Source organism: Chroicocephalus ridibundus, chromosome 6, assembly GCF_963924245.1.
Source record: "Chroicocephalus ridibundus chromosome 6, bChrRid1.1, whole genome shotgun sequence".
NCBI classification, from domain to species: domain Eukaryota; kingdom Metazoa; phylum Chordata; class Aves; order Charadriiformes; family Laridae; genus Chroicocephalus; species Chroicocephalus ridibundus.
The window spans coordinates 56,056,815-56,083,896 of record NC_086289.1 but is presented as its reverse complement, the minus strand read 5'-3'; the positions used below and the strand labels follow the sequence as shown (position 1 = coordinate 56,083,896).

The 27,082-nt window shown below is 40.9% G+C and overlaps 1 protein-coding gene across 2 annotated transcripts in view; it reads right to left on the bottom strand.

Annotated features, from left to right (window-relative positions):
* LOC134517324 (glypican-5-like) overlaps nt 1–27,082 on the bottom strand; it is a 394,664-nt gene that overhangs the window by 100,274 nt on the left and 267,308 nt on the right. For both annotated transcript variants that reach the window (XM_063338702.1, XM_063338703.1), the window contains one exon: nt 2,940–3,090. In XM_063338702.1, the coding sequence (XP_063194772.1) occupies nt 2,940–3,090 (151 nt within the window). The remainder of the gene's footprint in view (nt 1–2,939; nt 3,091–27,082) is intronic.

The following is a 27,082-nucleotide window of genomic DNA, read 5'->3' as shown; positions in this document are numbered from 1 at the left end:
AAATGATTAACTGATACGCAGAAATGATTCTCAAAGGCTAGAAGGTGACAAAAGGACAGGATTTAACTATGCATTGCAAGACGAACGGAAATATACAGACAGCACTCCCCAGTCCAAAGAAATATTGGGGAAAAGGATAAGTACAATGGAGCTGGTGGAATATACAAGCACAGAATCACTCCTGTGTTCACCACCCGGTACACACTAAAATCTAAAGCCCCCGAGCCAGGCCCCCTATTACCGATTTGGAAAAGCAAAGAGGAGAGATGGCGGCGTACCTTGTCCCAGGAGATCTTTGAAGAGTTACAAACAGAAATGTTTTGAAGGTGGTAACCCAGATATTGATGCAACCCCCGGCAATTTATTGTTAATGAAAAGGTAATTATTTTTTTCCAGAAGATGGAAAGGAATGAGTATTCAGTAGGTTTTCAGAAACTATTTAAAAGCAATTTGAGTCTTTTGCAATGCTCTCAGCACATAAATTGTAAATAGCATTTTCATATAGGTTTCAAATAAATGACAGGTGTAGTACGATTTTACTACCTTCTAAATTCAGCATTTTAGAGGTTGAAATTGAAATCCTTTCCTCTCTTTTCCATGGGCCTGTTGTTAAAAGCATGACTGCTCTGCCAAAATGTCTGTGTTTTGAAAGGCTTTTATTCCCTTTTCATTCCTTTTGTTCTACTGTATAACTCCATGCTACGACATGCACTGATGAGATCGGTGGCATTTTATAGCTATCATTTGTGCCTCACCCAGTAAGAATATTCCCATTGACTTCACTAAGCTTCAAATCAGGGTTTTATTTGGGATTTAGCCTTAGCTTCAATTCACGTCTCAATTCACTGTGAACTTCAAGCAAGCCAGAAACAGGGAATGTTGTCATGTTCCACTTCTACAAAACAATGGATAGATGCTCTTGACAGGTTTTAAGTTGAGGAAATATAACACATTCACAGGCTGGGCAATTAGAAACACCATCTTACAGACATGCAGCAAGAGGAAATTCAACTAATCTGATGTTTGTTTATTCCTTTAACATTCTATTAAAGCAAAGAAGCTCTATAATGAGATTACTGTATTTTATCTCTTAATTGTATCCAGATATGCAAAACAGATTTACTGCTAGTGGCTTGTACACAGTACAATATTTTAAAGCTAATTATGAAAGAGTGTTACTATTGTCACACAATGAAATACTTATTCTTACTCAATACCATTTTCTGAAATTAATTGTAATTACCTTTTTAATTGGATATAAACCCTACTATATTCAGAAACAGCTAGTTATATAAATATAATTCTTTTAAATCCAGGATGATATCAGCATAAAATATTTGAACTAAATAGATTGCAAAAAAGGGGAAAAAAGACATTAAGTAGTTTTCCATTATTAAAGCCAGCTGTAAGTCAAGTCTTGAAAGTATTCAAGTTTTTATTTTTGAACACCTGAAATCTGCCATTGTCCCGTGTAAGCACGCATACGCATCCTCCCAAAACAGTGTATTAATAGTTTAATTGTTCATTGAAGAGTAGTTCGCACCTGGGTTTTATTTGTATTATTCCACATAGAGAGGAAAGCATACTAAAGTATGACCCTCACAAATCCCCAAGGCCCAAAACATCTAGCAATCTTTTCATTGCTATATTCAACAATTAAAAAATTAAGCAAATAGTTTTAAAATAACATTGTATCAAAGTTCTTCTGTTCAAAAACATTGCTGAGTAGATGGTGAAAATCTCTACTTCATCTGTTAGTTGCAATTTCTTAATAATAAAAAAAAATGCTGTCCCTGTGGGATAATACCTCATGTATCTTGATCATACAGTTCACCAACACAAATTAAATTTCAGGTATTTATAACCTGGTACTGCAAAGTAAATCTAACATTTTGTACACGTTTCAAAGTACATGTTTAAGCTCAGTTTTTCTGATCAAATATTCATAATAGGAACAACTGAAATCTTGACCACAGACTAATCACAGCTTGTTTGAAAGTCTGACTTGAATATGGGGTACCTTTTCCCACTCTCCACTTAGTGGTAAAGGGACAAGGAAGAGGCACTTGTTTATCTCAGCAGAATGAAGCAGCAGTTTAAAACTTACCTGAGTTCCAGCCATCTTAATGAGCATTATTTTTCAACACTATTATACCTGTTTTTCATATACTTGCACATCCAAACCACATTATATTTACACACACTATGGTAATTACAGCAGTTAAATTTTGAAGAGCTCAAATGAATCAGAACTTCCAGATAAGATAAATGAATAGTATCAAGCATTTAGAAATACCTTGCTTCTTATTGACTTACTATAATAAGGACCTAGCTACATATTAAATTGCCAGTATTTTGGTAGAAGTTAAGTTAGATTCTGATGCTGATTCTATATCTGATGACATATTATCCAAGTAATTTCATTAATAAATATTGCAGAATGCATATTTGAGACTATCAAGAAATTTTATTTAACCAGCAGCTCACCACTAGGAAAAAAACAATACTTCATGTGTTTTTTCAAGAATATATACTTTCAGCCAACCCTGTTTGGATCATCCTTTAGTATCATTTTGCAACAAATAAATATTTATGTTAACACTTAGCACAGTCTATAAGGACATTAATTTTGTATTTATTTGTAGAGCCCACATTATCTAGGAAGACTCGCCCAGTATTTCTGTGATTTAGATTTCATTGAAGATATTATTCACTCTAAATTTAAGTCTTTTATCTGCATGCCGAGTGTTAAATTATATTGGGTTACTGTCTGTATCGGTCTATTTTTACTGTAGCTCTTCACAGATTAAGATTCAAATCCTTTGAATTTAGTAGGATTTTGACGGTAACTCAAGCAGTGCAAGTCTTAGGTCTGTCCACCTAATTGTGACAGTTATGAATTTCTAAACTCTGTATGTGCCTATAGAAACTGCATTTACCTGCTGTGTGAATCCTGTCGCCGGACCCTTGACAGCCATCCTCATCATCACAATCTCCGCTTGACTCCATCTCTTCACTTCTTCCACCCCCACTGCCAGCATCTCGGGAAGCCCATCTTTCCAGTTTTAATTTTGCCTTCTCAGCATCCAGCTAAAATGGAAGAAGCGAAAAACCAACAACGGTCAGAACATATTTACACAGTTCCTACCTCTGGTGATCAAACTGGGTTTATAAAGCAAAAACACTGTCTCCATTCACTTTCAAGTACAGCTCCTCAAGTTGGAGGTTGTTTCTGGAAGTGACATTCAAATATTTTGGAATAACAGACTATACCATCGAATTTTCTCCAGGGACACTTATCATCAAACTTTTCATTGAAAACACCAATCTACCAATATCATCACAGGGAGCTCTGGTCCTGCAGCCGTCCCTCTTGCAAATCACTGGTTAATGATGGTACAATCTGCCAGCTGTCTGAGTACTTATTTTGGGTTATTTACAATTGAAGATCCCAATATACTTGACAACCTTTGAAGAGTTGAGGGTATTCGCTACTCTTCATTATGGGCTTGGTCACTTGGAAACTTTGGCCCCTGGATATGATTTTGAAGATGGTGTAATTTAAGATGCCTCTATTAACTGCAAGTTGTTCATTAAATTTCACTTGAAGTACATTTCTTGGCCTGAGTATAGAATAAGAAAGCCTTTTCTAAAATAAATCTAAAGGTGTCATACTAGGTCACACTTTCTAGAACAACATATTTACTCCCCAAACTTGTCTTTTTGATCTTTAGATAACTTTTTCTCCTTCCTTCTGTCACCATGAATGGTTGCCTACTATTAGCGCTATGGGAATAAATGATTTTTCAGTTCACTGGTAGTTACAAAAAAAGAGAAATACCATTTCATTTTCAGGGAATCTAAACCCAGCCTATCCGGGGAACAACAAAAGCAGCACTATTTGGGAAGAAATGAAGTAACTGGCTTAGCCAAATACATTCTGTTACAAGGCATTCGTCAAGGAAGGACGATTCAGGAGAAACTTGAACTTGCGCCCCATGCCTGAGAGCAGTACCTCTTCCCTTAGCTACACAACACCTCTCCTGTTGGAACTGTGCCATTTTGTACAACATTTCAGAACCAAGGTGCTCCACATTCCTCGGTGGCCACGCTCCCCTCAACAGCTCGTATGTGTGGTTGCTTGTGCAAAGGACACTTCAGAGTATCAGAGAAGGTGGGACAGCTTCATAATAATACCCCGAGCTTCATAACACCCCGACTCAGAGTGGATTTTGTTAAAACCTGGCTAAGTTTCCCCGGTTACTATCAAGTTACCATTCCCCATACTTCCCATCCTCATTTTGTGAGTGACTAACAATTTATTTCCTGAATCTTGTTGGAAAATTACATTGGGAGGTGTCGATTTGGCTTTGAAGTGATGGCAACAGCTGTGCCAGTATTTCTGATCACTTCTCTCACGTAGCTGAAGCTCAACCTACAGTGCATATAAACATTGGTTTGAAAGGTAGCGGCTTGTCTGTCTCCTTTTTGGAGTTATGAAAACTTTGTTTGTGTTAGCTCTGCTGGTATGGTATGACGAAGCACGATTAGGACCTGTTACTCTAGTTATGTGAAAATATTTTAACCAAATGGAAAGACTTTGTAATGCTTCTCAAAGCCGGTCAGATTCAGGATCTATCCAACACTCTTCATCACAAGTACCTTCCCCTCAAAGTACTGCAGATCTCTTTCAGGCTTTGTGATCCGTTTTATCCCAGAAGACTGTGATTATTCTTGGTACCGAGCAAAATGTATTTTGAAATGTAGCTACTTTGAAGATTCAAACATTTCACACTAAAAAGGAGGTGGGCTGGGAGCTGGGGGAGGAACTGGAGCACGGGGCTAATACAACTGTATTAACTGGGTTGAAAGGATGACGACGGATGCAGCAATTTCTCTGGAGTGGGAAGCTTTGTGTGATAGTCTCCTCCTCCTTCAGATACTGTGAGCTGCCCCCCTCCACTCTGGGGCTGACAAATGCTTGGATCAGTGCGGCAGAGATCCTGTTCTACAGAACAACAGATGCCAACTTCTATATGGCAGAACTCAGGAAATTTTTCACCCTCTCACCGAGAAGATCTGTTTGCTCATTCTGAAGACACAAATAGCTTCTCACTGCAGTGGGAAGATCAGCAAGTGGGAGGAGAGGGTATGGACTCTAGTGGGGAAGCACACTGAACACTGCCTAATTGTTACTGCATGACTGTTTTTTATAAATGAGTTGCTTAATGTTGAGTCTCATTATTCACGGGCGTAAAGACTGATGTCACAGCAATACAAAACAACATTTTGTTAAACAACTGGAAAAATTTGTCTATGAGGGAGAAGGATAACTCAGTTCTTTCACAGATTTATTGTGTCCTGACCATATTAGAGAAGACTCATTCATTCTTAGTTATAATCCTTCAGAATTAAAAGAAATGGCTAAGTGGTGAACAGAACAGATGCAAAATTTAATAAAGGGTTTTAATGACTGTTTGCCAGTCAAAGCAGAAATGTTTGCTGCCTGTTAAGGTACTCCTTCTTTTAAAAAAATTTATTTCATTCAGCGCTTATGGCTCAATCCTGACCTCTGGCTCAAGGCAAGTAAATACTTGAACCAAATGCACACCACCTTCTTGGACAAAGACCAAGAAAAAAGCTTAGCTTTTCAACATGGTGCACTGCAGCATTTTACAAACTTCTGGGTTCTTAGTGCCTTCACTACAAAAAGCAATGAGCCGTAGCCCCGATCTGCATCTCCCGTCCATAATGATGAAGATTTACCCAGCTCTTTCTTGGCCTTCGAGGAGAGAGGGGCATCCCCTTACACAGAACCCGTATATACATGCTCAACATTACAACTTAAAGTCAACTCAGATGCAGCCTACCAAACTTTTTCACCTTGTATACCCTTTCCCAACCTTTTCCAATGACTTCTCCAGCAAAGAATTTTCTATCTGTGGCTACCATTCACCCAGAATGATGAACCAGAGCCCAACTTTGTGCAGAGATAACGGTTTATCTAAAAATAAACCCATTCTGGGAGATGAAATAGTGTAGCCACATTAGTGAGGAGCTTCCCCCACACCATGCAGCCCTGTTGAGAGTTCTATGTCACCGCTGCATAGCGATTTGTGATCTAGCACCTTTCTCTTTTCCAGATTTTGAAAGAACGCATGTCCTTTGGCCACCACCACATGACTTTAGTGAGATCACTAAAGTGATCTCTAAAGTTTTAGAGCAACAGCAAAGTGTACGCCAGCATTTCTTCATCTCCCTTTTCCACAAATCATAGAAAACTTTCTTGAAGGTCTGTCACTGCACTGAAATAGTGCAGATTGCTTCAGGATGGACTCAGATGGTGGAGCTTTAGAAGATCATAATGAAAGACATTAACCTTCACTTTTTATTAAGCTCTGCTAGGTCCAGAAGATGAGTGTGGAAAGGGGAATGCACTTGATGGTTTGAGACTAAGGGGACTGAGAGGTGTCTAACAGAAGCTGGAGGTCATATAAAGGCTCAAGGCCTCTGAAGAGACAGCCATGATCTGCCAAAAAGCCTGAACAAGCCACAATGGTGGCTGCTGCCACCAACCCCTAAAACTTTCAGCTTCCCCACAGATGGTTGTAGAGAGAGACACAGTCCCTCGCCCATAGTTATCAGTGGAGATCAGAGATTGGAGTCAGTAATGTCATTTCTATTATTGCTTACAAACCACTCTTAAATAAGCCTTATTTTGCTAACTTATACTCCGCCTGATGATGCATAATGCCATCCAGCCATCTCTGGCAACTCTGCACAACAGTTCCAGCCTGGGAGCGTAGTGTCTTGATGCTGAGAATTGATGCTTGGTTGGACAATCGCAAGGGATTTCAGGCTGGGCACTGCAGCTTGTACCTTTACCTTCACAAAGCAGAAGATAGCTGCTGCTTAAGATTCCAGAAAATACTGGAATCTTAACAGCTTAAAAATTAAATCCTCAAGTTTTTGCACATCTAAAAGACAATGGTTTTTTAACTCTTGAAAAGGTTATATAAATAGATCAATAAGATTTGTACAGCCCAACTGAAAACTGACTCAAATCAGGAATTTTCCCAACTGCAATATGCTTTGGATCAGGTTCATAAACCTCTAAGGGTTTTTTGAGAAATTATACAGTCTTTCTGTGAGAAAGCTTTAGTATCTGTATCTGATTCAGCTGAAAGGTAAAAATCACGTATTACTATTCAGCTCTGAGTCAGATAGAGATGACTATCTTCATGCATTTTATTTGTTCCAGCAAAGGTGCCAACCTTAAGTGACATTAAAAAAAAAAAGTTCTGCTGACGTATGGTTTTACAGAGAAGAAAGAAGTCGTATGAGAATGGTTGCTGTCTTTCTCCCCTATTAATACTTGATGATGTAGCACATGCATTCCCAGTGACATAAAAGAGTCCTTCAGACTTCTGAAGCTTCAAAGGGTACGTGACACACAACCCCTGAGCTTTCTACAATGAGTCTAACCCTAATTCTCACTCTGACCACACACGTGTTAGGATATAAATTTATTCTCATGTTTTTTTATGAAGGCATGTTCCAGTCGAATACTTCCACACATCAATTAAATAGTAACTGTTTAGCTCCATGAAAACCATTTGCTACAAGTGCCTATTTCAATCCGTTTCATTGATTAGGCTATTTTCTGAGGGGCCATATATGCATATATATCTGAGGGGATGACTCCAAGCCGCAGGACAATAAACTCATTTCATCAGAAAATAGGTTTTAAAATTATATTTTGCACCACCATTTCAGGCTTTTCAGGTCAGTGAACACAACAATGAAAATCTAAAAGCATACACTTTTTGAATAAAGTCACTTAAAAGTTGCGTGCTTGGAATATTCAGAGACAAATCCCATACAATAATTATTTCCTGAGGGATTTGTTAATTAGTTTTCTATATGACAGATTTCAGTGTCAAAGCTCTTCCTCTCTGAAAAGACAGCTCTGAGGTGAAATCTGACTTCTGTCCACTTGTCATGTGAGCACACGTATCTTACTTGCTGGTGTTTTCACAGCCATCAAAAAATGGCTGATTACATACTGCATTTAGAAACTGTAAGCTAAGCGTGATCTTTCCTCAAGGTACTTATAAGCAGTTGCCTTTTAAAAATTGCTTTAGTCACATAAATATGATTTGCAGAGACAAAGCATTTTGCCAGCTTACGCACAAATAATGTACAAAGCCTAATCTCGAAAAGAGTCATAAATGACTCAATCCCTCCATTCATTTTTTTCAAAAAGAAAAATAAAAAATCCTTTCTCAACCATTATTAGGTCAGAAATTGCTACAACTGAAAAAGACAATGTGCCTTTGTTTTTAGCCTATTATATACATTTTTTGTTAGGGACTGACATATTGCTTTAGGCATAAAGCTGCATTTTACTGGTGCCTTGTGACTGAGCAGATGTTCTGTCATTTCACAAAACAATAGCAACATAACAAATTTTAGACATAACTGCCATATATATATGTTTATTCCAAGTGGGTCCTCTCCTTTGAGATAACATTTATGGTCAATTTTCCTCCACATATGCTCTTAGCTCCTTTTTAAAAACATTTGGCAGTTGCTTTTGCCTTTTTCTTGTCACATTTACCTAGCATTCATATACTACAGCATAAATAAGTAGAATGAAATTACCCAACTTTGTCAGACATTTTCTTTGGTTTGTTCTTCCTTTGTCTGTATTTCATAGAAATCCAAAAGGCCCAATGCATCATCCCCTTCTAGTTTCTTCAGAAAGTAGTACAACTCACAAAGCGAGTACCACTCAACTCTTAAACCCTTTTTTTTAGCCAAGGAAAACAGACATCTAACCTTTTGGAGCCACTGACACCTCTGGAAGGTTTCCTTCTGCTGTATTTATTCAAATACTTACAATAATCTTTGCATAGCACAGCTCGCTTTACAAGTCACCTGTACAATATTAGAATAATTTAACTGAACAGCTATCCATAATTTATGCAACGTGGTTAAGGCCTGACAATGGTTTTAGAACTTTACTCACAACTCTTCCAAATAAACCTTTTCCAACTAGGGAACTGGACCAATATTGGTAGATTCCTTTGTTTTATGTTTTTCTCTCTAGCCTAAGTGCCTCACATTTACTTACGCTGACATCTGTATCTCTTTTCTATGCCAACGCTCCCGGCATACCTGTATCTATGAACTGAAGGGGGCAGGCTCTCTTCAAGCACACAGAATCATAGAATGGTTTGGGTTGGAAGGGACCTTAAAGGCCATCTAGTTCCAACCCCCCTGCCCTGGGCAGGGACACCTCCCACTAGACCAGGCTGCCCAAAGCCCCGTCCAACCTGGCCTTGAACATCTCCAGGGATGGGGCAGCCACAGCTTCTCTGGGCAACCTGGGCCAGTGCCTCACCACCCTCACAGGAAAGAATTTCTTCCTAATATCTCATGCAAATCTCCCCTCTTTCAGTTTGAAACCATTACCCCTCATCCTATCGCTACACTCCCTGATCAAAAGTCCCTCCCCATCCTTCCTGCAGGCCCCCTTTAGGTACTGGAAGGCTGCTGTAAGGTCTCCCCAGAGCCTTCTCTTCTCCAGGCTGAACAACCCCAACTCTCTCAGCCTGTCTTCATAGGAGAGGTGCTCCAGCCCTCTGAGCATCTTTGTGGCCCTCTGCTGGACCTGTTCCAACAGGTCCATGTCGTTCTTGTGCTGAGGGCCCCAGAGCTGGACACAGTACTCCAGGTGGGGTTTCAGCAGAGTGGAGTAGAGGGGGAGAATCACCTCCCTCGACCTGCTGGCCAGAAGGATGCAGAGCGCAACTCTTGGACAATGTGTGCCCACAAAGAGGGGACTGACAACCATCTCTCCTCCTCTGCCCCACTGTATCTCCACTCAAGCTGTACGCAGCGTTTTGTAAAACTCTTTTTTCCTTTATGATAATATTTTTTTAATTTTTTTTTTTTCGTTTCTTTTGGTTTGTTTTACCACCAAGTTTTTCAGGTTGCCTGGAAGCACTTCCATGGTCAAAATGGCCCATGCCTAGAATAACCATGCCAGGGTTACATAACCTCTAACTATGCACGCATCTCTGCTTCTGTATGTATTCATTATAGCGTAGTTTCCCTGTGAGCCGGATTTTGGTTAAATATCACAAATTTGTCATTGGGGTTATCCTGCAAAGATGACACAGAATATACACTTGAATGATGAGTGCAATTCTGAGTACTGTAACTCTCACCCCAACGTTGAGGCAGCTGCCACCCCTGCTCCTGGCTCCCTGTCCCGCTGCCCCCAGCTCCACAAGCGCGGAGGCGGAAGTGCTGAACCCCGGCCTCAGTCCCCACAGCCCCGGGGCTGCTCCTTGTCTCCGCAGGAGGGACGGCGGAGGCCTGGCAGAACAGGCTCACCAGACCCAGCAGCGGGAACAGAGCGACCTAAGGATTCCTTAGGATCGTTACATTTTATGGGGGGAATGACAAACCTACTTCTAATGTGTTTTACCTGTTGTTTTTCATATTCTGCTTCATTCTAGAATTCTTTTGTTGAAAAGATTTTAATTATTTGACCAACTCTCCTAATGTGTTTCTGAGCATCTTCAGTATGAACTGTACATTTTTGGGGAAGGTTAGGACTTGCTTTCTGATGTTATCCATCTTTTTCAAGCCAAACAGCTGAAGTAATTGGTGTTTTTATTTGGTTTGGGTTTTTTTCCCCCCATTATATCACCAAATTACTCCTTTCTCAAGCAGCATCTGTATTTCTACAATGGATTCAGGTTCTTACGGTTTCTGCAGCAGACTCCTGCAACCATTCCTTTATTTCCTACATGTAATTTTCCTCCTAATCTTATAGACCTAACTTCTCTACATACACTTTCCAATCCTCTGTCCTTGAGGCTTTGTATTTGCATAAGTCTGTCTTTACCTGTGATTACTTTTTGTTCTCCCAGTTTATGCAGATTGACTCGTTACCCTCTTCCTCATATTTTTATTGCCAGATGAAACACTAGATACGTAAGGATCCACACTTTCATTTAGTTTTGAATATTTTTCATTTCCCCTCTATGCCTTTCCTCTAAATCTGGCTGTTTCTCTCTGACTTCCCATATAGTCCACTGCAGATCCATACTCCACAGAAGAGAAGCTAAAAGCAATTATTTCTCTCTCAGCTGATTACAAATGCAATAGAATTATTTCAGCATGAATCTAAGATGGCTTTTAGAGATTCACCTTGTTATACAGCAGGATTAATGCTTCTATTTTTGATGTTTATGGTTTCTGTTTTTCAACTGCTTATTAAAGGTGAGTTTAGTTCTAGAAGAGTGCTAGCACCATGATCGGCTTAATATTCATTGAATTAAATTCCACAAGCTACATATGTTCTCATATTTACTGATTACCCTGTGAAGAAGCAACAAGAATGTGCACCCACAGAATCTTACCGCTATTAGCAAAAGCTTCATAATAACAGTTTGGGTAAACTGTCACCCAAAAAATATTTGTGAATTATGTAAAGTAAGCACCAATAATAAAAAAAAAGACTTATTATAGTTAATAATCTGTTTTAACCAAGCACAACAGCCTTATAAAGAGAATTAGCACAATTTGATTTTAATTCAGTAAGTCCAGTGGGTCAAGGAGGCAAGCAGACAACCCGCCTTGATGTCATATCTTTAGTGTTGGGCTGTGTCTTTTCAGTATTATGGGATGTGCCAAAGAAGATTTTTCTGGCCTGATATCTAGTGTGCTAAAGTTAGACATATACCTTGGTTTAGTCCCTGCCACAAGCACGAATTTCACCTTTAGACAGTTAGCTTAGCGTAGTCTGTTCCAAAAATAAAATCTGCTTTTTAAATTGCAGTACAACATGTAGTCTGTAAATAGAGCATATGGCTAAAAAACCTGTCGGTGTTATATTAAGACTTTCTGCATCTTGTTAAAGTAAAAAAAAAAAAAAAAGAAAAAGGTAAACAATTGTAATAAAAACGTAAGGTAAATGTTCTAATTATTGGTGATGAGTATGCAGGGTTGCCTACAAATAATCTTTGACCCTTCAAAAGAGTTCATTTTTGAGACAATGGCTGTTTGATACAACAGCTTCAGAGGCAGAGGGCTGCTGAGAGTAGCAACAATGTACTGGGAATGACAGTGTCACCAGTTCTTGCCATGTGGCCCCTCGCCAGAAAAATGTGGGCCGCAACATCTCAAGACATGCGATGGATGACGGTGCCATCACCAGTGGGAGCTGCACTTTCTTTTTGTAATAATCAGGATAATGCACCAGCCCAGAAGGCCTGGTTTCTCTGCGATGGCAAGTGGCTGGGAGATGAGCACACGGTGTCTCTGCCACGCTGAGATACAAAGGCCCGATGCCAGGCCTGGCAAGCACTGCCTCCTGTGCGCTCACAAATGAGCCTGTTCAACATTGCTTACAACGCTCTTCCTCCATACCTGGAAAGAAGTTGCTTCAAGTGGGATAACTTTTGCAGGGGGGTAATAAAATGACCAGAAAAAATGACATCTTCTCTGAAAGACCACGGCTTACTTTTCCTAGCACAAAGAAGACTGGAAGGATATCATTATTGTTGATAAATGTATTTAGCCTTCCCCTTAAACGTGGAGAGATGTCTGAGAATAAAACTAGCATAGAAATAAAAAGCAGGAAAACAAGCTTTTTAACTATCAGAGCTACGTGTTTCAGGATCAGCCTCCCAAGAGGCAGATGGAGGCAAAATTCTCGAGTATTTGCAAGACCTGGCTAAACAGATTTGTGAGTACTTGCCTGTGATGTCAATGAGCTACGTGTGATATTTCAGGAGGCCTCTCCCAGACTTCCATCCTGTGTCTCTACACTCTGCTAGTTTCTAATATTAGAAAACTGATTTGTAAAATCAAAATCACAAACCAGAACCACTCCCATTAGCCATTAGGAGTGTTATTTCCTTACTCGTCTGATTTCTATATGGCAAAATTGTTTCCACATACCAAATTATGTCCTTTCTTTCCTCTAGGCTAAGAATGAAGCCTCTTAGCTGTGCCTGAAGTCAAAATATGGCTCAAAAAAATGTACTAATTATTGCTGGGGCTTAACATGGTTTACAAACGTCCTCTTTAACTAGGAGCTCCGACTCATCAGGTTTTGAACTTCTAATAATAGCCAAGAACCTTCTCTCTGAACAGACTTGGGAAGCGTGAAACGAGAAGTACCTGCAATCAGGAGGCTGGTCGCACTCCATCAGCCCTTGAATGGCACCCTTCTGATATGCTGCATGTTTTTATGGGTTAAGCGAGTAAACAGTGGCCAATCTAAATTGTCTAAGGAACAGAGCCAACCTTTCTCCTTGTTTTGTATTCAGACAGCAATTACCTTTTTTTATTTGCTGGAGGAAATGTTCATGACATGCTCCAGTGCATGTTAATTCTGTTTCGTGTTCTTGGATAATTATCTGTTTTCAAGCTCTATGTGGTGAAGATCATTTTCGTAGTATGAGAAGTTTGACATTTCATTGGAAAGGCTTGTGAACAATCAAGGGCTCTCATTATTTGGTAGTGCTCAATGGACCCAGCCTTTGGATTTGACGTTTCATGTTAAAACATGACAGAAGCAGTGGTCTGTTTAGTCTCCTCCACACTAAATCCCAACAACCGCGCACTAAAATGCAATATGGAAAAAAATATGGAAAATATGGTAAGAAGATGGATAATGATGTTTGTCATCCATTTAACGTGTACTGATGTTGGGAGCTAAATCACAAATTACTTATTACGTAAGCTAACCAGCTTTAATAACACTGCAACCCAAACTCACATTTAAAAACAATCACACTGTCTCACTGCCAACCACACTTCCCTGAAATCTTGAATGTCGCATTTCTAAATGTGTTGTATTATTTAGAAGGTGACACATATGTACAGAAAAAGAAAGGATGGGAGCCTGTGCTGCTGTGAATCAGCAAATTGAATTCTGTGGACCTGCTCCAATTTATTCCACATGAAGGGCCGGCCCAGATTTTTTTTGTTTGGGAAAGCATGGGTTTGTAACGAAACAGACAAATGCCTTTCACGTTGCATGAATCTGACAGAAGAAAAGACTCTCTCTTTCCAGATGTTGTACTTGCAGGGTTTCATGGTAACATTTGAGGACACATGACTGAAATGTTTTTGCTAAGTCATTTTTATTTAAAAAGGGAAGAAGAGAGAAGAACAGATATTTCTGCCAGCAGCAGCAGCCACTGAAGCCTTTTTTTCTGTGGTTTTCCTTTTCATTGGTGGCTTCCCAAGGAGGTTCTCTGATGGCTCACAAAGACTGAGCTCACAGTACAGTGCTTTTACCAGTGAGTCTCTCTCCTCTACCCACAGAACTCGGGATGTGTTAAATTTGGTTAAAATTGGCAAAAGGGTTAAAAAGGTGTGGAGGGAGTGGCAAGGCTGACAGGCAGGGACACAGCACATGATATAAGCTGTGTTTGTTTACGAAACCAGGTTAAAATGCAACACAAGGGCAAACAGACAACCGGCCCCGGCAAATCACACCGAGAATTTCCGAGGAGCAGAAGAGTTGCGTTGCCTGACAGCAGCTTGGCCTTTCCCTTCCCACGTTTAAATTCTGTTCAGGCTTGGAACAGGCAGGGTAAGTGGAAAAAGGTCACTGCATCGGTCTTCGTGGACTATCATCTGTTCCTCTTGCTTTCTCAAAAGCCACTAACAAGATAATCTGATCACAAAGATCAAAAGCTCTCTCGTGGCGCTCAAGGGAAATTGATAACCGCATTCTCCTGTACTGTATATACCTATAATTCAGGGCTGGGAACTGGCCCACATTTACCAGAGAGGTGAAGTGCCTTTGAAAGTCTTTCTTTATATCTCATTCACACTATATAAAGAAACTGCTATTTCCAGGGAGAGGACTGAAATGTTCAGAACAGGGCTGTAGACTTGGGCTACCAGCACTTTACTGCAGAATTAATTCAAGCAGTTTCAGCACGTACATGCACCACTCATTTGTCCTGTTGTTTTACACTTATATTTTACACCTCTTATTTCAGATTGTTTTCTCTACAAGTGACAAAGTTGCCGTTTAATCAATTAGAATAATTTTAACCAGAGCATCTTTTGAGATTTCTGAAGTTTCTCCATTCCACTTTTAATGACACCAAAATTTTAATTTTTTATTTAATTAAAACAATCATCCTCTTTTCTCCGATACTGGGTCTAAGTTAGATTCTACTCTTGTACAGCTCTGTAGACCTTACCTAAATTTCAAGCAGTGTTCAAGAAGAGCAAAGAAAAGAGGTCAGCTCTAATAAAGACAAGAGAGAGATCTGGACTGGAGCTGGCTTCTCTTATTGTAATGAGACCTAGTTTGGAATAGGTGAAATCCCAGCAAAATGACCAAAGAACTACCATGGAGAGACAGTCAGTGTAAAACAAAGCATTCTGCTGATATTCTGTTTTTCCCCTTCTCAGCAAGATGCTTTTATTCCCCATTTCATTTGTATTTAATCCTTCTTGCCAGCTCCTCTTCACTGCTTACTTGTGACCAACCCATCACCCATCTCTTTTTTCGCCTTCTCATGGAACAGCATCCTCTTTCCCACCTAAATACGGTCATCGACTTAGCTGAGCATGACGATTCTTGGCCACTTCTGCTTGAATATATTATTAGGTTTGACTTGTGGAAGCTCCTCTTCCCTTGGAGGGTGGTCCTTCCTGGACCCCTAGCAGCTCTGCCCAACAGATGGTTTTCTCCTCTTTTTGTTAATTTACTTCGAAGGCCTGCAAGGACCATTCAGTCTTTTCACCTGTTTCTCTTCCCTGCCTTAGACCTCTGAAGAAAGAAGCTTGCCTACTTTTTCATTTTGCTCTCCCACGGCTGTTGTACAACTCTGAATCCTTCGTTACGCAGAGGATTCTCAGTGGAAACAAGGAGGAACCAAACCCAGTGATCCCACCACTGACCACCAGCAAGTTTCCCCACAGTCTGGGAACTCCTAGACGAGCTCGTCAGTAGTAAGTCACTCTAGATGAGAAATACGGACCGGAAAAGCTCAGACATTTTCATGGGCAAGTATATTATTCAGGGACCAGTAAGATGGCTCCAGGAAAGCTCATCTTCTACTTGTAAAGCAGCCCATGTGGGCTGCCTGCCCTGCCAGACCTGGCATGCTGCTGACTCGGGCCTCTTCTGAGTGAGGGAAGAGATACGATCAGTATGAAGTGCTGGCATTTTGTACCTCTGTCCTGCTTTCCTCCCATTTAATCGTGGCCCGAAACTGCAGCAAGTACCAGTAAACACACACATGGAGAAGCTGTTGCTTTGAAACAAAAAGCGACAAGTGAGAGATAGAGGATTTTAGAACTGACAGCAAATGCTGCACCCAGATCAGCATTTTTTCCTGACAAGGAGCTACGCTCGAAACAAAGAACAAGTTGTGGCGTGTCTCCTTCACATACCAACTCAGGACAGCCTTGCTTGCTGTACGTTCAACCCCACAAGGGTTCGTGTGTTCACACGCAGCTCTGGAAGGTACAATTATTTGTGATGACAAAGGATGATCTAAGCACACACAGGCAGACTCCCAGGCACTTGTCTTCTCATCCTACGTGTGAGCAATCACACTACATAGCCTTGACTCTGCCTTGGGCATTTTCCTAACCATGAATCATGAAACACAAGGCGGAGATGGCACCAAGAGACTATGAAGAATGTACACTTCTGGCATACCTCAGCTGCTTCGTGGCTTCCCCTCCTTCCCAAGAGCTCAGGCATGGCTGTGCTGTGCCCGGAGTCCTGCCCGCTCTGGCAGCAGCTGCACACACTGGTGCTGACTGTAACCGAACTGGAAAGTAACAGGAATCCCTAAAGAACCACTGGCATTACTACTATATCCGGGGGAGTCGTTTGGTCTGCGTCTTTTAAGTATTTCTGAGGTATTACAGCTATATTTAGCTGCTGAAACATAACATGAAGTATAGCAAGAACCCCCGCTGTGCATTCGGTCATCTGATACTAATTATGCATGAAAAAGAAGGAATCTATCTTTAGTTTAACTTCAAAGACGAGGTTATGCTTCTTACTGTCAAGTAGGTAGGACTCACAGTGATAGTCGGTGATTACAACTGCAGGGGCACATGCCCAGTGGGAAATCTAAGGCACCTGGAAAGGCTCAATGACACTAATGTTTCCTCACTCTCTTTCCTCTTGCTAGCCTGTAAGTTATGGGGCAGAGCATTGCTATTTATTCAGATTGCTCTGATGTCGTGAATGACTGACGACCAAATCAAAGTCTGCTCACCGATTTCAGCAGAGGACATCTCTCAAATTTTTTTTCCCTCATCAGACCCAAGCCCTTCCCGTGATGTTACAGGGGTAAGAAGAGAGGCACAGTCACCGACACACACAGTTACACACAGAGAATGATCCTACAAGCCTATTTATTTAGGAAAGCAGGCAAAAAGCCATTGTGGCGAGAGATCATGTTAAGATCTACCTCCGCCAGAACACTCTCTGTTGTGCTTTATCTCACCTTCCCCAGAGCTTTACCTGGGCTTCTGTATGATTGTAAGGTCTGCAGGGACTGCCTACTCTTTTGGATTTACTACCATGGCGCAGGTAGTTGGTCCCTTATTTCTTCTGTAATAAACATGATTAATCATGATAATTAAAAGGATGTCCCCCTCCTTTTTGTTCTTTCATTACTGTACAGATGGTAGTGGGGGGGGGGGTGTTGTTGTTTTCTTCTATGCTATGTTTTTCTTTTTAAGTCTGATCTCGCCACCTCTCCACTACAGTGTGTGTACATATCAGACAAATAAGTGCAATTTTAATAAGGGGAATGCTGCTTAGTTGTGCCCACGTCATAAATTGCATTTCCTCTTACCCCCTTTCATGTGACATGTTTTACTCCAGGTAAGTTATATCACGACTACACATACTGCAAATCATATTGTGAATATTTAAATAGATGGTATCCTAATTCTCATTCACTTCAGATGTTTTTTGTTAAAAGAGAAGGCAATACGGAACCATAAGGAAGGACTTTCTTGTCAAATTTTATCTTCAAGGAGGCTTGGAGTAATATGAAGCACAGAGCTGAGGTATCTGTGTTTTGAAGTGCTTGAGAGACTCTTTTAATTGCCGCAATCTGTTGTGCCTCTCAGATCTATTTGTGAAGGTGTTCAGCATGGTGTGTGTTTTGCTGATGAGCTATTCTTTGTCTTATAATGGAGAAATGTTTTGTCTTCTGTCAGATATTAGAGACACTGATATTTAAATGTTTAAGAATGGGAAATGAAAGACTGAATACTAACAAAAGAATGAAAGCAGTTATGACAACAGTCGTTAACATCGTAAGGTGGTGTTTTACTACTTTATTATTATGTTTTGCTTATCTCTCTTCTGTTCATTAGCCAGGAGCCCAGGAGTTTTCTTTCAACAGATCCTCTACTCTAATACTTTCTAGATAAAGGCAGTTTATTACCACCAAGTAAACTGTGTTCCTAGAATGTATGTCCATATGTTTTATATATTCTTTCTTTGGATCTGCAGTGGATGTTTTGCATTAGTGGCCTCTTAAAAAAATTGCCCTCTTTAAGATTTCTCTAAGTGTTCTTGATACAGTGGAGCATGTAGCAATAATTGATTATTCTCTCTGATTCTTCTTAGTATTCTATCAAAAATGGGAATCTATCTCACAACACGTCTGCAACTATCTTTGGAGCAGAAAACTTTGATAAATGTGATATTTTGTATTAATAATAAATCATACATGTGTTATCTCCACAGAAATCTAACACTTAAAATAAATGGTCAGTGAAGAGCAGACCAAGTCACTGTTTACTTGCCTTATTGTTTATAAAGAAGGGGTAACTGACTGAAGCAACCATATGTTGCTATAATTTCCATGAAATCTCCCCTCTCCCTGTTATACTTCTCCCACACCCTTCTGATTAGTAATATATATCCTATATATATACGATAGTAATATATATTAGTAATATATATCCTATATATATAGGATATAGGCTATATATATAGGATACAAGATATATCCTATATATATAGGCAGGGACACCTCCCACTAGACCAGGCTGCTCAAAGCCCCATCCAGCCTGGCCTTGAACACGTCCAGGGATGGGGCAGCCACAGTTTCTCTGGGCAACCTGTTCCAGTGCCTCACCACCCTCACAGCAAAGAATTTCTTCCTGATATCCAATCTAAATCTCCCCTCTTTCAGTTTAAAACTGTTACCCCTCATCCTATCGCTCCACTCCCTGATAAAGAGTCCCTCCCCATCTCTCCTGTAGGCCCCCTTTAGGTACTGGAAGGCCACTATAAAGTCTCCCCAGAGCCTTCTCTTCTCCAGGCTGAACAACCCCAGCTCTCTCAGCCTCTCTGTTCATCCCCTATCTTTATTCCATTTCTGCCCTGCTGCCCCAGGCTCAGGTCTCCATTCCCCTCTCACAACACCGGGGTTAGCTCTTCCCTCTTGGCTTCATCTCACATGGATACTTTATTCTGCCCACTCTCCCTGTCTGCAAAGCCTCCATCACTGCAGTCTGCTTGGCGTATCTAAGTCCTTTTACTCAGCTAGGAAAGAATGGAAGTACTTGGGGCACTGATCTGAAGTTGCTGCCTTCATTAACTTTTTTGTACTACAACTCCCTTTGTATACTGCCTTCTAAATTGAGGTGTACCTGATATTTGGATCATGATTTAATCCCGCTTAACTCTTTGGAAGTTAGTGCAGCTTGCAAGATCAGAACCAAACCACTCTCAGGCTAATCATTTTCAATATCATATTAGTCAAGACTGTTTTTAATTTCTCGTTTAAGTGCCAGAACAGCCAATGTAAGGTGAGGGATAATGATCTACCTCCAGAACCGCATTTAATATTTAATAACCCATGATCACTATTTAATTTGGACCAATCCCACACTGCATGCTGCAGAAGTCTCTCTCTGCTGTTCCACATCTGTTAAATATTTTAGATATTTTAGCTTTATATTTATGTAGTTGAGATGGAGTATAATAACGCCTGTTAAAATCAAGAGTGTATGAGGTTACATTGGGTATTCTCAGAAAGACCGATTTAGCAAGCTTAATGGAAACCATTCACTCCTCTATTGAGATGTCAGATTCGTTTCTCACAGTTTTGCACATTATGTTTAACTCCGTTCTTTCCATCAAAGGCAACTGATGTCTTCTAGCAACACATTCAGACATGGTTTCCTTCTTAGTTCCAACCTCTCCAGTATAAATTAATACCACAGACAGCAGCATGCACGTGAAAAAGATCATTCCATATGCAAAATGACGTATATATGAAAACGTAAAGGAGCACAACTTACTGTCTACATATACTGGAATTCTCCTAACTTCCTTCTGGGGATCTTGTTAACATCTGACATTTGGGCAACACATTTCCATTATGGTTCTTTATATGATTTTTCTAAACCTTTAATCAGTCAGGAATGTCAGGCTGGTTAACACCACAGCAATATGTCATTTAACGCTCCACCTCATTTTCAGTAAACAGTTCCGCAAAGCTTGAATATCATTAGGTGGACAGAGCATTACAAATATGTCTCTGCAATTAGGCTTCTTTCCACAATTCTCTGTTGTCAGGATTTTCTCTAAAATTGAAGCTTTCATCCTCAAGAAAGACTCCTACCCTCAAGCAGGACCCCTATCTTTACCAAAAGCCAACCTCTCTAATGATATGCCAGGAAAGTGTAGAGGGCTACAGGTAGAAGTATCCTTAGGTGATGTTCTCATTGTTACAACTGTGGGCAATATATTCTCAGGAGGCAACTGAGAAATGCAGACCTGACCAATAAAATTAGGTAACAAATCCCACCGTCATTCCTCACCAACATATTTTAAAGCGATCTCACCAGGCAGTGACACCACTGCACTCTGTACAAGTCCTATCGATTAAACTGGATTACACAAACTTGGAAACTGAGCAATGTTATAGCAAATATCCTGCACAGACAGCAAGAACCCATTAAGAAGAAAGAGACAGACATATCTACTGTTTCCTATCATTTACATTCTTAATCTTTAAACCAAACTTCTACTCTATTTATTTGTGCAATTAAGGACATTATTTCACTGGCCGTGCACAGCTCTTAGAGGATTTAGTCAAGCTCTTAAGTGATTCTGAAACATACTGTGCATATTTGTCTAAAAACGTGCCCTAGTTGTACAGCATGGACAGGTAAGAGACTTAATCAGAAAACAAAAAAGCAAACGTTAAGGAAGAAATGCTCTCAGGGGACAATAATGCAAGGCAAAAGATATGTTATTGCTCACTGAATTACCTACACAAGCATTTTCTTTCTTATTACAGCATTAATCTTTGCACGTGTGATACAGGAGTCAGTAGCATTAATCCTTTACCTTATTCTGTAAGAAACCAGAGTTGTGCAGAGTGTGTCTGGCAGAGTGAAGAGGATTTGTTTCCCTCTCTCTAACAAGTACCATGTTGGACAATTCAGAGAAATTCATCAGACCTCTTCCCAATGTCCTGAAATTTCTTCTCCTCTCCTCTACCTTCCCATAAACCCAGGATCACGCCAGCTAACTTTGGCAATGGCCCGGTCCACCTTGACCGTTACAGCCCAGGCCCTTGTATTCTGTTCCCATTCACATCAAGCTTTATAAAGCGCTCTCCACCCTCCATGCTACTGCCGGAGGAAGGGCTGGATTAAGGAAATATAGAACTACACAGGCACGCCAGCAAAATACCTCCCTGATACAGTCCCCACTTTGCTGTCTGGAGTGGAAAGCCACCTTTGCAGGACTAGGTTATGGTCCCAAGTAGAGAATAAGAAAAATATTTTTAATTTGAAGCTGTCAAGCACAAAAAAGGAGATAAAGATCATCTGCACTTGATAAAATAATAAATGCACCAAACATTTCAAGCTAGAAGCTGAACACAAAGCACAGCACCACATGACATAACCTTCCAAAAGAGTATTGTCACCTCTTGATTTATATTTGCAATATCACACCTGTCCTGCGTGAATTCCAAATTGTTGGATAATGTACTACAAGTCCTCAGAGCCAGAGTGAACTGCTGGATAGGTGGCTCAGGATCAAAATGATCAGCATGCCATGAAAACAGTGATACAGCCTGAGACTAGCTCATGTAGCCCGGTATCCCGTCCCTGACAGTGGTCAAAAGCAGAGAGCGAACCCGACACTGCTCCTCGGCACTGTAGGCAAAGCGTGGTTTGTCATCCAGTGACGACACGCAAAAGACTTCATTCAGCCCCTGTGGCCAGCAGCAAAAGTTGAATTGCAGTGTGGTGTTAGCACTGCGGGACAAAGGGTAGACTTAGAGGTGTAACAGAGCTTGATGGGCCTCTGAGTCGGGGCTAGAGAGCTCAGTGGGGCTCCAGAGGGATGACAGTAGGGCTTTGGGAGGTTGTCTGGGGTGTTACTTTCTTCCCTTTCATTAACCTGCTGCTCTCCCAGCAACCTGATCTGGTTGAGCGATTTCATACCACTGTGGGACTCTAAGGCCAGAATGGAATGGACACGCTGGGTAGAGCTGAATACCATGAGGGAACTGCAGGTTGGAGTCCTACACCTCCAATATGGTTTTGGAATAATATGGCTCTCAGAAACCTGCATGAATATGTTCGCCTGTATCTGTCAAACTGCATTGCTGCATCCCTCAGTCTTCGCGTAGCCACTCTTCTGAGAGGGAAGGTTTGGCACAAAAGTTGGGAGCTTCCTCTCTTGCAGGCACGGGAGCGCAGAGCTCCAGGTGAGCTGACGGTACGGGGCCAGCTGGCTGTGCTGCTGTGGCCAGGCTGCTTCCATGCTGGGGCTTGCTTGTCAGAGCACAGTCTGCACAACACTGCAGCACCCGCTGCCACCGCAGCGGAGACACTTGAACACTTGGCTCTCGATGCGCCAAACACACTGGGGGTACCTCCTACGCAGTTCTTTACAACCTGTAAGCATTGTTGCTTCATATTTGGTCCTGCTGACCCTGCAGAGAACTCCCACTATGGGGGTGTCCGCACACGCTGAGCAGACCAGGAGAGCGCCTTGGATATGCCTCAGTCCTGCTTACAGAGCACACAGCTGGGAGCCGGGAGGAAATGCAACGAAAACTGTCCATTTGTAATCCTTGATAGTTCACATTAAAAAACCCCAACCCATGGGAGTACAGGAAATGCCTGACTGATAGCGTAAGCACTCATGTAAATTTGTGCAGGCTGGCAGACTGATTTTCATCGTTCAGGCTGGCTATATGCTTTGAAGCTATGTGACTTCCCTGGATGTATGCAGCTGTGTGTTTGAAGCTCACACTAGTTGGACAAAATGATTTGTTCATGATCTTAATGTTTAGCCCTTTCAGGGAAAAAAATTCCAGCACTTCAAGCTTTTGTGCGTCTGAAAGGCTCATTCAGTTTTTAAGGATCTGCCTTAGCTTTTTTATTACGATTATTTATTTGAAGCCTGAACAGGCAATTTGATGAATGAGAGAGAGAGGCTGGGAGAGAAAGCATACAAACAATATATTGTATATAGCTTCGCCAATTACCACGGAACAGTCCTCAACCAATTGAGAAGATTTAATATTTTTGATATGCTATTACATGGGGTTTCTTTTACCTTCTTGGTGCTTTCCTCTTTCCCTATTATTAATTATTCTACTCAATCTAATCAGATTTTATTTTTAGGAACTGATCCTGATGTTCTTGTCTACACAGAGCAGTAGTTACCCTAAGTAGATTCAGGAAAACGATGCCCTGATCCAACAAAAACAAAGCACTGGATTCCAGAGCTGGAGGGGTATTCACTGCATGCAAGGCTGTTATGCAAAGATGACGGATTTCTCACCTCTGCTTTTTCTGTGCATACTTTCACAATTTTAACCCTCTGTATATGCACAGGGCTGATTACCTCCCTTGCATCTGAACCAATATACAGTAATCTTACCAGGGAGGCACTGTTTTTGCAGCAGTGCCAGTAGCTGGGAAAGGTGGCTGTGATGTCTCTCAGTGAGGCAGGTGAGCACGATACATCACATCAGCTGCTCATGAGGAGCCCAGAACAAGTCTGATGTGGATGATTCTCCATTTGACTCATTCCTCTGACACAAAAACGCAGGGCTTCATTCTTTCTAAAGTGATAGATTAAGATGGAAGCGAGACCCAGGGCAGCTCCTCCTTTTCTGATACAAGTACACATATCCTGATCTCACTGAAAGTATCTGTCTCTACACGTCTCCAAACCTGTTGACTTCCCCATATGAAAAAAAATATTTTTAGAGTACTCCTAAAAAGAATAAATCACAGGGAATAATTTAATAAAGAATGATAGTTCTTTCAGAGTTCCTCAAAGCCAGTCTACTCCACAGCAAAGATATCCATTCAACATTTTTCTGAATTTTATGTTTTGTTTCGGACAATCTCTACATACAGCAATATACCACGTCTTTTCATTCTATATTTTCCAGGGGATTGCTCAATCAGGGAGTGTGAAATTTGGGCCTGAAAGCATTAAATATTTTTTTGAAGCTAGCCCTAAGCCTCTGGGCTACTAAATTATTTCTTAAGCAAAACCAGCACACTCTTCATTTAAGATCGTTCATCTTCCTCTTGATTATGCTATGACGTTACTTAAACTGCTCGAAAACTTTAGCTCCTCAGTAAGCTTTACGCTGATCATATTTTGCCCGTAAAATTTTAAGTATTACATAGTTAAAGAGACATTTTTCACAGCTGCTGACTGAATATTAATATGATTTTTTTATTTCCGCTAGACTCCATTAGACTGTAACTAAACATTAAAAATGAGCACTAGATTCAGTGACACTTATTCCCCCATTGCGTATCACTAGATGACTCTCGAGCCCTGTTTCCCTTTACCCCATTCGTGGTCCTATCCATCTGATTTATAGAGCAAGCTGTAGCAGGAAGCGGAAAGGAATTCTAAATCACCACTCATTTGTCAGACTTCAATACTAAGTGCAAAATATGGTATTAAAGCAAGACTGGAAGCTTTCTTCCTTCTCCTTGCGGAAAATACCTCCTTGCGCAGGACTTCACGGTACAGCAGAGGTAATGGGATAAATGGCTACGAATTTTCCAGGACTCAGCTGCGCTGCACGTGTGTGTGTTACCAGCCAGGGAAAAGTTTAAGGCAGGTTGAAACATGCCGCGTACGCTCAAGTTTATGACTTAATTGTGCTGAGAACCGGCACTGTGAGTTTGGATCAATGGTGCTGAGAGGAGCATTTCTGAGTCTCAAAGCTTACTACAGCCATTTGCAATTATCCTGCAAACTGTCCACTTACTACCCTGGCCTGTGAGATGATGCCTTTTCCAAGAGACATTAAAGGTTTTCATTTGTGCTGCTCAGCTTTCTTTTCCATCTTGAACTTTCAGGCCGTTCATGCTGTCTGACATACGGTGCTTATGCCATACACGCTGTTGAATTACTGCTTCAAAAAAATACAACTCTATTTTAATTAGATTTATGGGAAATCTTCCTGAGGCAAATTCTTCCCAGTTGCAATTACTGAGCACACCTGAGATAAAGGGATGGCAGGGGAAGGAATTCTCTTTCTTTCAACATAAAATATAGTTTATTTGGTTATTTTCATTATCAAAACAGGTAATAATATTTTCAAAAGAAGCAAAGTGGTTCATCTTTATGAATCATTAACTGTTTATCCATAAATATGCACAAAGCTGCATGAAATCAAGGAAATGAGGTTTCCTGCCCTAGAGAGTGTACAAAATGATGTTATAGACACACTTGTTGCGGCAGCAAAGCACTTGGGAACACATATCACTAGAAGCACGTGGGCAGAATGAATAAAGACTCAAAACGACTAGAGTAAAATTTTTCCTAAAGTCTTTCAAGACAAGCAGATACCTCTGGACTTGGAAATGTACAGCATAGCCCCACACCCCGGTGGCGTGTAAGCTGCCTCTCCTTTGGGATGTGTCCTGGAGAACCCCAATGCATCTCCAGTGCACAGGCAGGATTAGAAAGCAGCAATCCTTCCTTCGCACACCTGCCCTTTGCCGTGCTGCTGAGACCCTTCTGCTCTCTTTTGCCCAGGATAGAATTTGGGGAGTCCCAACCCCAGACTCCAATTACGTTGAAGTCAGCTCTCGCAGAGACGAGAGCAGCGTATGTAGTGTAGGGGGAGAAAACGGCATCAGGTAGTTAGGGGAAAGCGTCTGAAGCAAAGGCCTTTTGCTGTCTTCATCACTCAGACTCAGAACTGAGTAGCCATGACGTCGCCACACGAAGCGCATCCAAATCAAGCCCAACATTGAAAAGAAACACAGCCAAAGAGTTAGATCAGTGAAAGTATGCTACAAGGAGAGCACTGGCATTTAATGAGTGAAGGAGGCTACTCCACTGGCTTTTGAAGGCTTACAAGAAGAAGCTGTTGTTTTTATCAGTATCTGCAGAAATGAAAGTTGTATTTCATGCGAAAATCTACTCCGCTTAAATGGAACAGCTGATGAGGAGTAACCCCCTCAAATTGTGTTAGCACCTGGTCCATTTAATTTCTGCTTTGAATGAGATTTTACAGTTGAATTCTAAGCCACTCAGTGAAGGAGGCTGGAAGGGAAATGCTGACACCCTCTTACTACGGCAATATTGAATGGCTTTGCTGTAAAAGGTACTGCAATTTCACATTTGTAGCGTGAGCTAAATGGGAAGTAATTTGTCGTCACTAATATAAACCACATTTATCAGTGCAAAAGTTATCTTACATTTTTGGACATGCTCTAAGAGTGTCTAAAATTAACGAAATGCTGGCGTGTGACCTTAATGCATACTAAGTAGCCAAGATTATAAATGCAGATCCATGGCCACAACTGCATTTTGTTAGATAAAACCCTCTGCTACCTAGATTACAACACTGTAAGGGTGGTTTTTTTCTAAAAATAATACATAGTAATTGATAGTAATTGTGGCAGGTGAAGATGCTACCAGGACATCAACCTGAAGATATCTGCCCTATACCAAATAACAAAACCCTAAATCAAGAATATGTATATAATAAATCACCAGGATGTTAAGCAAATCTGACAG